Source organism: Elgaria multicarinata, chromosome 11, assembly GCF_023053635.1.
Source record: "Elgaria multicarinata webbii isolate HBS135686 ecotype San Diego chromosome 11, rElgMul1.1.pri, whole genome shotgun sequence".
NCBI classification, from domain to species: Eukaryota; Metazoa; Chordata; class Lepidosauria; order Squamata; family Anguidae; genus Elgaria; species Elgaria multicarinata.
This window is the reverse complement of record NC_086181.1, coordinates 29,958,954-29,973,332: the sequence shown is the minus strand read 5'-3', so window position 1 is coordinate 29,973,332 and position 14,379 is coordinate 29,958,954. Positions and strand designations below refer to the sequence as shown.

Here is a 14,379-nt window from a genome sequence, read left to right as displayed (position 1 = left end):
TATCTGGTCAAGATAGCAGGGCTCCTGCAGCTTTAACTGTTGTGATGAAGGGGGAATTTCACCAGGTGCTGCATACATACAAATGACACCAGCTGAAATTCTATTTTTCTCTACAACTGCTTCAACTACCCACATAGAAAACAATTCAAAAATCCAGGATTTTAGTGTTACTGTGACTGAACAGTACTATGCCAAAACAAAATGTAGCGGCAAAGGAAAGAGTATTTATCTTTTTATCTCAGGTCTGAATACCCGCCAAATGTCAATGCAGATAAGATATACAGATAAAAGTAAAGGAGACTTAGGGTGTATGTTTAGACAGAAAAAATGTCCTACATATCTGGCTGGGGAATGCTGGGAGTGATAGGATTTTTTTTGTCTAAACAACCCTGCTGGCTGGAAAATGCTGGGTGTTGTGGGATATTTTTCTGTCTAAACATACATAGGATTATGCCTTTATTGTGTGTGAGGGGGGCATGCTTTTTCTTTAAAGGAAAGCTGAACATTCAGCAACAGCAAGGGGGGTATCATCCCCTGTGGCTATGGCTCTGACTCAGAAGAACCCCCAGAATTTGCCCCCCAGGGGATCCCCAACAGCCAAATTTAAAGAGAAAGATCCCCCCAGGTTCAAGATACAAAGTGGCTAGCTATTCCGCTCTATGGGCGTGCATGCAGAGGATGTGGGAGGCCATCTGCAAATAAATACCTACAAATATTTTTTGTTCTCGTAGACGTCATGGAGCTTGAGCACATGGGGGTGTTCAATGAGTTTCAGAATAGCAATTTCCCGTTCCACCTAAAACGAGAGAGAGAGAGAGAGAGAGAGAGAGAGAGAGAGAGAGAGAGAGAGAATGTGATTATATAAAGTAGCCTTTCCCAACCTAGTGGTCCTCCAGATGTGCTGGACTACAATCTCATCATCCTCAACCAGCATGACCAATGGGGATGATGGGAACTGTAGTGCAACACATCCAGAGAGTGCCAGGTTGGTAAACAGTAATGTACAGGGGGTACAGGAAGGGTCTCTTTTCAGTGCTGCTTCTGCCCTGGGACTTAAAGAAGAAGAGCCCTGCTCCTGGTTCCTCCACGAGGCACAGGAGCTTGAAACCATTTTTGTGTGGTATTTGTGTGAACTGCAAACTGCCTGAAGTGGGTTTCTGATTCTGTGGGCAATCAATAAAATTAACTTAAAAATAAAAGAGATTAGAAAGTGGAGAGACAAGCCTTCTTGGCTCCATGCACAACTCTGAAAAACCAGATGTTAATGCACCACAAGACTCAAACCCAGAGTCCTTTGGATTAGCCAACAGCTCTCTGTGTCACCAAGGCTGTGAGTCATCAGAGGGAGCGACCGGTCTTTCTAGCCTGGAGTTTACCATGACAGCTCACGAGCCACCTGGCCTAGGAAGTCAGGTGATGCTGGAGGGCCAATCAGATGTTATTTAGGGCAGGGCTGTGGCCCTCCAGAAAGTTGTTGGATTGCAGATCCCATCATCCATCACCACTCACTATGCTGACTTGGGTTGATGGGAGTTGTAGTCCATCAACGTCCAGAGGGCCACAAGTTGTGTCCCCCCCTTGATTTAGGGAGATAAAGATTTGCAAGCTTGCTGCTTCCTTTCTCTTTGGCAATTTGTGGCTGAGGGAGGCCACCTGGCTCTCCTGCCGTGCCTCAGGATTTCTGCTGCTGGCCAGTGTTTCTCACCTTTCTGCCTCCAGCCTGACAGCCTGATGCTGAGGTATTCTGCTGGGGTAACCCCCTGAGAGCAGCAAACGTAGGGCTTCCTATTTCATGTAGGCCTCCAATGTGCAACACACACACACACTTTGCAAGTCAGAAGCAAACACAGGGTTGTTTCTGCTGCTGGATGTTTCGTTCCGGTCTTAGCAAGAGCCAAGCGAGGGCCCACAGAGAAGCATGTTATTCGCTGTCCATTTCAATGCTTTAACCTCCCTTTCTCAAATGTGGCTTTTCCCACCATGGTGCCTTCCGGATGTGTTGGACTACAACTCCCATAAACTGGCAGGGGGATTATGGGAGTTGTAATCCAACACATCCGGAGGAACGCAAGGTTGAGGAAGGCTGCTCTAGCGGTTTGGCAAAGGCATGTTTTTGACAGTCGCTACGGCTAAACTGCCCCCAAATTGCTCCACGCCGTGGCTATTATTGCATGCAGAGCGTCTCGTCGCTCAGCAGGAGAGACTTTTCTCCATGTCAGCACAAATGTCTGAAAAGAAAAAAAATTGCACTGGCAGTGGTGGTAGGAAAATGCTCCAACCGAGCTAGTCCACACCATGTGACCAGAGCCACCCCTGGGGCCTGGTTGTTTTATTATGGTTTTAGTTTTTGTGAACCGCCCAGAGAGTTTTGGCTATTGGGCGGTATAAAAATGTAATAAATAAATAAATAAATAAGAGGGGGTGATTTTGGTCGCCTGGTAAAGTAAGTCAGCAGGCCCAGAATACGGAAACCATGAGAACTTGTCCATCCTTGATCCTGGTTTGTTTCCTGCCTTCTCAGCTCTCCTTTGCCACCAAGGAATCTTCCTGAACCTGGTGTCCTCCAGATGGTGGGGTCTTGTCTTCAACTCCCATCAGCTCCAGCCAGCATAACCAATGGTCAGGAATTCTGGGAGTTGTAGTCCAAAACATCTGGAGGGCATCAGGTTGGAGAACGCTCCTCTAGAAGATCAACCCATTGCCCAACAGGAGGCACAGTCCTACTGCTCTTAGAATCCCACCCACCACCACCAACCCCCGCCCCCCAGCCCAGCATGTTTAGTATCTTCACTTTGTGCTTCCTGCACTGAGCAGGGGGGCTTGGACTCGATGGCCTGATAGGCCCCTTCCGGCTCTACTATTCTTTGATTCTATGATTCCTTCCTTAAGCTTGCCGATTTCTTGAATTGGTGAGAGTCTGAATTTCTTCTGCACTCCTCTCAGCGGAGATGCATCTGCAAGCAAATGCATTCTGGGCACAGCTATGGACTGTGAATGAGCCTGACATCTCTGCTAAGTTGCCTTCCCTTTGGCAAGACAACCCGGCTTGACCTTTCCGCGGGGATGAAGGTGAGAGCCCGAGATTGGATCTGTAGAAAGCACAGCATGCATTTTCTGTCTTTCTGGATTGTGGATTCAGCCCCACATTCTCTCAGTCTTCATCTCCTTCACACACACACCCCTTCCCCCGCCTGCAAACAAACACACACGCTCACCTTCATCAGGACTGACTCAGAAAGCTTTTCCCGGTTCACAATCTTTATCGCGACTTTCTGCCCTGTGATGCAGTGCACGCCCAGCTTCACCAGACCTAAGGAAACAAAAAGAAGCCACTAGAGATCCATCATAATGCTATGAACCCTAACCACGACAAGTGTGTTAATTATCCTATGTCCGATTATCTCTTTACAGCATTCCCTTCAAATGTACTCTTTTAATAGGTATAAAAAATATGAAGCAGCCTTCCCCAACCTGCCGCCCTCCAGAGGTTCTGCACTTCAACTCTCATCAGCCCCAGACAGCATGGCCAGTGGTCAGGAATGCTAGGAGTTGTAGTCCAAAACATCTGGAGGGCACCCATTTGAGGAAGGCTTCAGTACAGCTTTGCAATTAAGCACTCGCCTGGTTGCCATTGGCGAGAAGGAATGGCATACAGGTGAATGTGCGAGCTGGCAGAAGAGTGATGGACGGCATCCAGCACAGAAACCAAGCGGGCTGCTAGAAGAGAGAAGCCCCTTCCTCTGTGTCCAGCATAAGAAAGACAGTGTATTGCTGGGGATCGGATGGAGCGCTCTGCCAGACACCAACAGACTAGTAGGCATAGTGGGGCACCTGCAAGGGCCCACACCCCAGCAGGGGCCCAATGATAAGAGCCCTCCTGGACTTGCTCCTTCATTTCACCTTTGCAACCTGCTTATTCACCTGCCTCTTGCTCTGGCCTGGACAACAGTGGTGGTGAGAAGGCGGAGCAGTGGATGCCATGGCCTGCTTGCTCACTGGCACTCTGCTCATCGAGCAAGCGAGTGGGAGCAACGAGGAGAAAGAGGAAGAGAAGCACGTGCAGCTGGTGACCCTGGTGGTGAGAAGGTGGACTCACCAAGAGAGGGGACCATTGAAGGTGTTTTGCCCAAGAACAACCTCATCTCAGCAGGTAGAGAAGGGAGGTTTAAAGCGGCTGAGTTCGGACAACACACTAATCAACGGTTGTTTCCCATTCTGTTCGTATTACACCCCCCCTCAGTTGATCAGCGTGTTGTCCGAACTCAACCACTGTGTGGGTGTACATGTGTACGTGGGGTGTGTGCAGCCCCTAAGCTGGCACAGCAAGTGGTCCATGGAGCCCGAACAGTTGTTCACCCCCTCTAAAGATCTAACACAGGATCGCAGATCTGCTGCTTTGCAGGCGTTCCCTGTTGCCTCCACTTACGCTGGCCCAGTATATTTGTAAATAAAGCCAATATTAGAAAGACGCCCTCAACATTCACGTTTACTCAGATATAAGCTCCATTGTCATCAAAGGGGCTGACTTGCCAGGCAAGTGTGTGCGTAGGATTACAGCCGGGTTCTCCAGCGCTCTGTCATCCAAAGAAAACAAAACCCCTCGGAGCGCTTCCCTTGCAACATCACACTGTTCAGGGAAAGAGAGTGAGCGCCACAACACGTATTGTTGGGTTGTAGTGAAATGCTTACATGCTAAAGCCAAGAATACGTTGGGAGATCATGCCCCCAATTCCCGTGGAAGCGGCTTCCTCGTTATTATTATGGTTTTGCCATCTCCCCACCTCCCTGAGCAGTACAAAGTTCCAGCGGCAGCTCAAATGGGGTCAGTTTACCTTCCCCCCTCTCCTGATGGTGGATACGATAGTTCCACGTTAACGATTGCAAAGGGACTGTGAATCCACATGGACTATTGAGGGACAGGCCGTAGATCCGTGGCACAGAGCACGTTTTGCATGCAGAACGCCCCATGTTCAATCCCCAGCACCACCAGTTAAAAAGTTCAGGAAGTAGGTGATGGAAAAGACTTCTGCCTACGATCAACTAGCCTGCCTCAATCTGGCCCCCTTCAGATGTGTTGGACTACAACTCCTAGTATCCCTCTACCAGCTGGGGGATGCTGGGAGTTGCAGTCCAACACATCCGGAGGGCTCCAGGTAGGGGAAAGCTGCCTTAGACAGTCGCTGCCCGTCAATGAAGACAATACTTGGGGTGTTTCCATACAAGGCTTTCATTGCGCAATCTCCCTGCCTCATTCATGGAATTTTACAGGGGGTCCTTTGGAGAAGTGATTCAGTAGAACATGGGGAGGGGGACTTCTAGGAAATGACGAACTGATCCATGGTTAGGGGGCAAGGGATGGAGCTGGGGTAGTTGCCATATGGGGAACCCCAAAGGGCTGGATTCAGACAGAAGTAGGGTGACCATATGAAAAGGAGGACAGGCCTCCTGTATCTTTAACAGTTGTATTGAAAAGGGAACTTCAGCAGGTGTCATTTGTAGATATGGGGAACCTGTTGAAATTTCCTCTTCATCACAACAGTTAAAGCTGCAGGTGCCCTGCCCTCTTTTAAGTCTGGTCACTCTAGAATAGCTCCTGCAGCTTTAACTGATGTGATGAAGAGGGAATTTCACCAGGTGCTGCCTGCATACAAATGACACCTGCTGAGATTCCCTTTTCTATGCAACTGTTAAAGATACAGGAGCCCTGTCCTCCCTTTCATATGGTCACCCTAGACAGGAGGAAGGCCAGATTTGGCCCCTGCGACTGAGGTCTACACTCCTGTCTTAAAGTATGTTCATGAACATTGTTCTTTGTCTTTATCAGCTGCCTCACCATAGAAATCCTTGGTTCTTGGACGTTTTGTGACTGATACAAGGCACAAACCTTTTGTCCATAAATCACTTTGCAGCTGGGTACCTTAACATCCCCCCATTATTGCATCTCCAACACAGTAAAAGTAGCATCTATTTATTTCTGTCAACAATGTAGCTATTAAAAAGTTCCATCTGACGAGCATTTTATTGCACGCTCGTTACTGGGCACTAACGGAGTTTGCTGAAGTCCCTCACATGACATCGTCTGCCTCCTGTCCGCCTTCCGCCCTTTCTGGCCTTCCTTAGGCGCCAAAAATACCCTAATTAAGTCTGATTTTTTAAAACTCAGAATCGCTGCTCTCTCCTGCTGTGTGCAGGAGAAGCAGCACCATTAGAGCAGGGCCTCGTGCTCGTTCTGTACTTCCTCTTTTGAAAGAGGAAGTAACTGAGGAACAAAAACACGGGCGGAGAAGCGAAGGTAGGGAGCATGTTAATCCCCAGTTGATGGAGCTTAAAGGCACAGAGCCTCAGTCCATAAAAAAGGTGGTGGCAGTGGCATTTGGAGGTGGGAAACCCAGATTTTAAAGCCCCATTCAGCTAAGATGTTCAACGGATGGCTCTTTCTACACCAAACTGAGCTCAATAGGTCTGCCACTTTAGAGGAGGGTCAGGATACAACAAGCCAAAGAACTTCACTCATCCCCCACAACAACTTTGCTAAGGTAGCAAAACCAATAATATAGGGCGCTTCCAGTCGGAGAGCTCTTTGCACTAGCAATTAAAAAGCATTGTGCAGCTATTCTGTCTTTTTCTCCTTAACGGATTTTCCATGGTAAGTGAAAAGACGGAGGAAGACAGTAGGAAAATACGGGAGGATTGCGAGCAGAAGACAAAGATGTCCGGAACCCAAAATACTGTGACTTGAGGAAGGGCCATGGCAACCTAGAAGCCTCGTCCGGAAATACCCAAAGGGTCTTGCGTCACCTTAAAGTCTAACAAATGTATTATGGCATCGGCTTTTGCGCAGTAGAGTCCATTTTCCAGGATGCATCAAAGGTTGATGGTAGGTCATTATTATTCCATTTATACAGTTGGAGAACTGAGGCAGAGAATAAGTGAGTGACTCGGGTCCTTCCAAACGAGGCTTCTATGCTGCCATTGCCCTGCCTCATTTACGGAATTTTATTGGGGTTCAAGATGTTGCAGTCTTTCATTCGTGACCGTCCCAGGTTTTCCTACCGCTTCTTCCGACCTTTCTCTTATCACAGAAAATGTGTTAAGGAGGAAAACACAGAATAGCTACTCGATAACTAGTGATTGAATGTGTGTGCAAGGAGAAGCATGTATGAAAATAAACGTTCTATCAAGGCAAAATCAAAGTTCTATCTGTTGTGTGATAGCATGCAAACCATCACTTTGATGTCGCAGTCACAAAGTGGCAAACAAGTCATTGGAGTAACCCAATGACTTCACGGCTGAGCAAAGATCTAAAAGTGATTCCATAATCAACACACAATATACTTTCTGGGCTATACTGCAAAAGATTTCTTTTGGTCGTTAGGGGTATTTTGGGTTTTTATATTTTTATTCAAATCTGTCCCACGGTGTACATGATAACAGCTATAGATTGGTACGTCATTCCACACAAAAGAGAAATCGAACATTGTGCGTCGCTATTTCTTATATTCCCAGAAGTTATGAAAGGATCTTCAATCAATTCAAATTTCCTGCCTATTTCCTTTCTGTGCAAGGAATGCATTACTATAAAGACTTCTGAAGAGTGCAGACTTCAAACAAATCCTATGATTTAGACACCTGCCCCCTCTCAAATTATCCTAAACCACGCCATGTCCTGTAGTTCCACGATATATCTTATGTCTGAAATTGGCATCAGACACGACATTACCAAAACTACATTATGAAATTGCTTCACAGGCTGAATCCAGCCATGGGCTGTTGCATAACCATCTCAGTTCTAGTTCACTATTCTGCCCTAATCTAGGGCCTCATCTACACCAAGCAAGATATTGCACTATGAAAGCAGTATGAAAGCAGTATATAAAGGGCAGGAGCCACGCTACTGTTTTATAGCCATATTGAAATGCACTGACAACTGCTGGGGCTCATTGACACACACCATATACGTATACCACTTTCATACTGCTATATCCAGCTTGGTGTGGCTCCTGCCTTTTATATACAGCTTTCATAGTGCAATATCCGGCTTAGTGCCACAGGACAGTGTGTACCAACCTTGAAAATCAGTCAACCATAGTTACTCATCTGCGATATTTTGGACCAACCCATAAGGTTAGTCTTGATTTGGTGGTCTAATTGGAGTCCAGATTTGCTCCTTTGCAACCCTGTGGGTCAGAGAGTAACCAGTGTAAAAGATTTAAGATTTTAACGGAAACAAACCAATTGGCATATTGAAACACAATGCCTAAAATAATATTATCTTCATATAAGAAGCGATATTAACTTGGAGACAGACATAGTAGAATTAATATTTAGCAAATATTATGTATTTTTAGAGAAGACCAAGAAAGCAATAAGCTACATTTTTTCTTAGAAATAAGCCATTTCCCTTTTCAAAACTGAGCGCCAAAAGAATATTTTTGATTAAATGGAGGACATGTATGGGGAAAGCAAGTTGAGCATTACACATTAAAATATTTGGCTGTTGTTCATGTACACTCCAAGCTTCAAGAGAATAAAGGAGAACCAGAACACAAGACCCTACTGGGAATAATTTCAGCATCACCCTGCTCATCTTTTACTTGTACTCTCATCTCCTGTTAGAGAAGGAACAATGTTAACTTTCGGGGGGGGGCTATCTATGTTGTTGCTGTTGTTTTAATGTATTATTACACTTATATCCCACCTTTTTTCCTCTTGAAGGAACCCACAGCAACATACACGGTCCTCCTCTCCGTTTTATGGACGGCTGTTGTCCCTGGTTGAAGCGGGACTGACACTAACCTTGGTCAACAGCAGAGAACTTGAAGGGTCTTGTTAGAAGCTTCACCTGGGATCAAGAGATCCCTGAGTTCAAGGTCAATGGATGCACAGAGCATTCTAGAGCCAAGTATACTGGTGCCTTTCAACAGTCCCCACAACACACTGTCATGGCCTATGAACAGAGCCAGATAGACGAGTCTCTTCCTCTGCTCATAGCTCCTCTCTGGACAAAGTTCCAGCCATGGGTCTTATGTTTCAGGGCCAAACTCAGCATGAAGGGCAACTATTTATATTTTTAAAGATGTGTTTGGCCTCTACACACATAAAGCAGAAGTGGAGTGGAGGGTATCTATTCCTTTCACAAAAGGGGGAAAGGGAGCAAATAATCCACCTCCTTGCTTGATCCTGCTACACTTTACTTCTTTTAAGCAATTTCTTCATCTAACCAGTTCCAATACTGAAAGTAAGCTAGGTTGGGTAAAAAATTCTTAAGGGTGTATTGTGCAGTGAGGTTAGGCTAGAAAGGGAGGAATTTTCACTCCTCTGCCACTCCCGACCCCCATTGTGCAAAGAGTAGATTTCACACCTATTATACAGGGCAAATATGTGTTTAGTTTACGGCCTGATGCCCTGCAGATCTAGTTTAGCCTTCAGAGCCAATGACGCTGGTTGCAGGCCCATATTGTATGGCTTCTGGGTCATCAGAAGTTCACTTCTAGGTTCTTTCTTCAGTCATGCCCAAATTTGCAGCCAATATGGCATGAAGAGGCTCAGAGTTTCAGCAACATCCTCTATCAGTTGCTGCGTTCAAACAACACAATAGTCAATGGTGGGATAATAATTAACTTGACAGTTGTTTATCTAGTGGTACTCCCTACACAACATGATAATAATCAACTGTGGTGTGGATTAGGATCAGCATTGAGTTGACTATTAGTCCACAGTGAGTTGACTCACTCATTCCCCGCCCTCTCTCCCCTCATAGTCCTCCCGTTAGTATCCCATCAGTCCTTGCTGCTGCAAATCTATCCTGCTGGTTGGACTACAGCGGCAGCCACCGCTTTGACCACTCTTGCCTTGCAACTCTGTGGCTGATGAAATAACCAACAGTGGCCAAGGAAAAAAACAATGATACCCTCCAGACAACGTGATTACCAATGATGGTTCAAACAGCCAACTCTGCACAACGTTGATTATTTGCATTGGTTATTTCAGCCAAATAACCAACTGTTGGCTAAAAAGCTCCCGCCACACAACACGATAAGCCACAATGGGTTAAATAACCGACCGTCGACTATTTAAACCACCATTAGTTATTGTGGTATCTGAACCCAGTCAATGTGTGTTGCCAAGGAGCCCTGGCCTTTCTGGAATCCAGTCACTGCAAGACCCTATGGACTCTCTCTAGGTTAGGGTAGCTACTGGCACACCATAAAATAAAAATAAAAAAGAGGACATAACTCTGCAAAAACATTGCATGTGTTGATTTATCTATAAATTTAGAAATAATTACTATAAACCAGCAATGGGCTACATGGAGCCACAAAACAACAGCTTGCCACCAAAATTCAGTGCCAGTAGCCAAAAGGGCCTGTTTAAGTCAAACAGGTCCTTTTTACCCACTACTGATTTATACAGAATACAATAATATATCTCACCATAATGGGGAAAGCTGTCACCTGTGTAGCTACTGAATCTGTTGTCCAAGTGCTAACTACTGATGGCCAGTTTCAAGGCCTCTGCCTCTCTCTTCATATAGTTCTTCATCTTTAAACTGGAGTTGGACTAGACAGCCCTTCCAATGTGACTCACCTGTAAAATGAGTCACAAGGCCACCCCAACCTATGTCCTGCCCTCTCATATAGACATGTGTGTATCAGGGAATACCAAAACAGGACATCTCAAAGGGCTGAGGGAATAATTTAGCCAGATAAGCCACTCAGGATCGTATGTGCTTAGTTAGGCCTCAGCTCCCACTTCAAGCTTGACAAGGAAAAGGAGTGCAAACAACAATGTTTTTGACAGGCAGGCAGTAAGAGGCCTCCAGATTGACTAAGCTAGGTATAAATACCAGAAGCTTTTCCTTGCCTGATAAACAGAGCAAAACCTTTTGCCAGCTGCTTCTAGGGTCTCAGTTTATCCCAGATGTGGTTCAGGCTAGGCCAATGATGGCCTCAGCTCGACCCTAAAAATGTGATAGGAAGGAGAGATGGGAAGATTGAACTGTCGGTACTCCAGAACTTTCCACACATAGTTTTTTTTAATTATTATGAATGAAGCTTGAAAATGCAAATGTGGGGAAATAACACTCCATGAGCTTGACCGTAGCTATTGAAAGCCATTCAAAGACCACAGCTCATTTAATTTCTTACCATGCAGTCCTACACATGTCTACTCTGAAGTAAGTCCCATAATGAGATTTATTCCCAGTAAGTGTGTATTGGATTGCAGGCTTCTTCCATCTTTCTCCTGCGCTCTCTTTCAAGGAGCTCAAGCTCAACCCGACACCCAGCAGATGTTTTGGACTACAACTCCCATCAGCTCAAGCCAGCATGGACAATGGTCAGGAATGATGGAAGTCATAGTCAAAAACATCTAGCGGGCAGTAGGTTGAGGAAGGTTGGTGGGCCTGGTTCTCCCCTCCAATTTTAAGCACAAAACCATCCTGGGAAGCAATTTAGGCTGAGAGAAAGAGATGAGTTCAAGGTCACCCAACCAGTAAGCTTCATGCCTGAGTGGGGATTTGAATCTGTGTCTCTCCAGTATTCATCCAACATACTAACCATCTCAACAGACGCCTTCCCAGTGCCTTTCCCTAATGTCCGAAGGGAACAATCAATAGGGGAAAGTAGGAAATTTCTCCGTTCCCTGACTTGCCCTGACAGAATGTCTTATTAACTTTCTGCATCATATGAAAGTGAGCAAACGCGTTCTGTGGAAACCATACACTCTAATTTTTTAAATATAAAAAATAGAGAAATTCTTGAGAAGTTTTATACCTCAGTGAATTCCCACTCTCCCTCTCTACCATTATAAAAGTTAGTCCCTGCCTGCTGTATGTAGGGTTGCCAAATTTTTAATCAGCCTTTGTTGCTGTGCCTTTAACTGCAACTTGAACTTGACCTGGAGATGAAATTTACCCCAGGTAATTGCTGCAGATTAATTATGCCACCTTTAAAGACACAGCTAATAGGTGACAGCTGGAAAATTGGCAACCTGAGCTGTAGGTATTAACTGAGTCTGCAATAGCCTGGCTTCTGAAGCCGGGTTGGCTAGTAAAAGGGCTGCACTAGTTCCCTTTTGTATGGCTCATTTATTAACACAGTTGAAGGAAAGCTAGCACATCCTAAAAACTTCACATGGCATCCCCCAAAGGCAAAACAGGCAACAATATTTACAAAGGAGAAGTATCAGAAAATAGGGGCTGCCTGTGGCGGTAGATAAAGTCAGCTGGTGGGTATGGAAATCTCACCATAAGCCCATAAAAAAAATCTCTTTAAAAACATAATAACTTCGAAAGGTGCACTCCCTGCTCTGACCTTGAAACTCAGCTTCACATCATAGGAGTCAGAGGAAAAACAAAAACTCATCCGTAAAGACATCTTTTTAGACGATAAAAAATACATTTTTAAAAAAACAAAATACACACTATCCAAATTGCCAGCTATGGTGTGATACTGATGTGTGTTGCTACCAGAATAGACACACCAGGCAAATCATATCAAGAAAAGGCTGGAGGAAGGTACTGCATTCAGTCTGAAGCAGTTTTGAGCTATCTGTGGCCCACCAGCCCAAATGAATCCCTTCACCTATGTCCTGTGACTTGCAAGGACCTTAGCAAGTGTTCCCTCTCCCCACCCCCCACCCCCATGCCACTTTGGTCCATAGCTACAATCTTTAGAGTATGGATGTTTCAGGAGGCGAAAAAGCATTGCAGAATAGCCACAACACAAATAGGGATAAACTGATACGTTTGGGGCTATTTACTTATATCAATTATCAATTGCATTTGATTTTATTTATTTCAAGTGCCAAGTGCTTGACAGTTATCCCATTGCCTTTGCACTCATTAGCCACAACACTGGAAGGCAGGTGCAAAGTGTACTTCTTCACACAGCGCATTGTTAAATTATGGAACTCACTACCACAAGCTATAGTGATGGCCACCATTGTGGATGGCTTTAAAAGGGGGTTGGATAAATTCCTGGAGGAGAAGGTTATCAATGGCTACTAGCCCTGATGGTTGTGTGCTACCTCCAGTATCTGAGGCAATAAGCCTGTGTGCCCCAGTTGCTGGGGAACATGGGTGGGAGGGTGCTGTTGCACCATGTCCTGCTTTGTTGGTCCGTGGTCAGCTGGTTGGCCACTGGATTGATGAACCCTTGGTCTGATCCAGCAGGGCTCTTCTTATGTTCTTATGCCTGTGTGCTCTTCCTTGTGTCTTCACAGGTAAAAGTACTACAGACTTCCTACTTCTTTTTTAATGAAACCCGAACATTCAGGGAAGAAACCTGGAGTATCCCATGAGGGTTATTATTCCACAGCATATTCTCCAACATTACACAGATGGAAACAGAGACATGCTTGTAACCCCCCCCTCCCCTTTTCTTCTCCAAGGATTACCGGGGAAGCCTTGATCCCTCTGCTATTAGACATTGCTGAAGGCTCTTCACCGGCTGATTGTATGTTGTGTTCATTTATTCTGCCACAGTCTGTCCTCCACTGATTTAAAAACCACGGGGATGATGCTTCTTTCAGTTTATAAGACACATTAGAAAAACATAATTGTTCTTCAGTGTGTCACCAATAGTTCAAAACATGCCTTAAGATCTGCAGTGTGAGAATGGTAGGCTGTGGGCACTCGCTGAATGATGCCTTAGCTTTCATGCGCATGCGTTTATATGCATGTGCACTACAGTCAAGATGCATCCACTCCCCACTCAGAGATTTAACTTCTAGGGACCCTGAGTAAGGAACTGAGCCTGGAAGAACGACAACACTACCAACTCTTCCTAACAAAATTTTAACCGCAAATCGCTCCCAAAGGGGAAAAACATGGTCAAAAATTTGGACAGCGATTTACCAGGGACCGGTACCAGTAAATAGGGATCTTCCCTGGCAAATAAGGGGCAATTGGAGTGTATATCACTGCCTGCCCCCATTCCTAAAGCCCTGAACCAGGAAGGCAGCAAAACTAGGAGGTTGTTGGTCAAGCACATACACACATGCAGATGCACACACCACCTACTCGTGGGTTACGCTTATTTTGGTGGAAAGCTTGGCCTAGTAGAGGAAAGCCAACTGGGCAGGAAATAGTCTGGATATGTTAACAGATTGCATATATTTATTTATTATTACCATTTAGATACCGACTTAGCTGCTAAAAAGACATCAAGGCGGTGTATAACAATTAAAAGGGATGTCAGGAACAAAAGGGAGAAAATGTTCACCTGATTCATTGAGGACAGAACCTCCCCAAATTGGTTTAAGCTATAAAGAAGATGGTTAAACATTAGGAAGGGGTCAATTGGACATTACAGCGGCACTGTCCATGTTTCAGCATGCAAGCAGTGCTAAAGCAGGAGAGGAAGGAAGGAAGAGTTT

General features: G+C 45.4%; 1 protein-coding gene across 1 annotated transcript in view; it reads right to left on the bottom strand.

The window, feature by feature from the left end:
- BRSK1 (BR serine/threonine kinase 1) overlaps positions 1 to 14,379 on the bottom strand; it is a 56,339-nt gene that overhangs the window by 34,498 nt on the left and 7,462 nt on the right. The window contains exons 2-3 of the mRNA XM_063137838.1: positions 3,216 to 3,310; positions 711 to 796 (exon numbers count right to left, since the gene is read on the bottom strand). Of these exons, the coding sequence (XP_062993908.1) occupies positions 711 to 796; positions 3,216 to 3,310 (181 nt within the window). The remainder of the gene's footprint in view (positions 1 to 710; positions 797 to 3,215; positions 3,311 to 14,379) is intronic.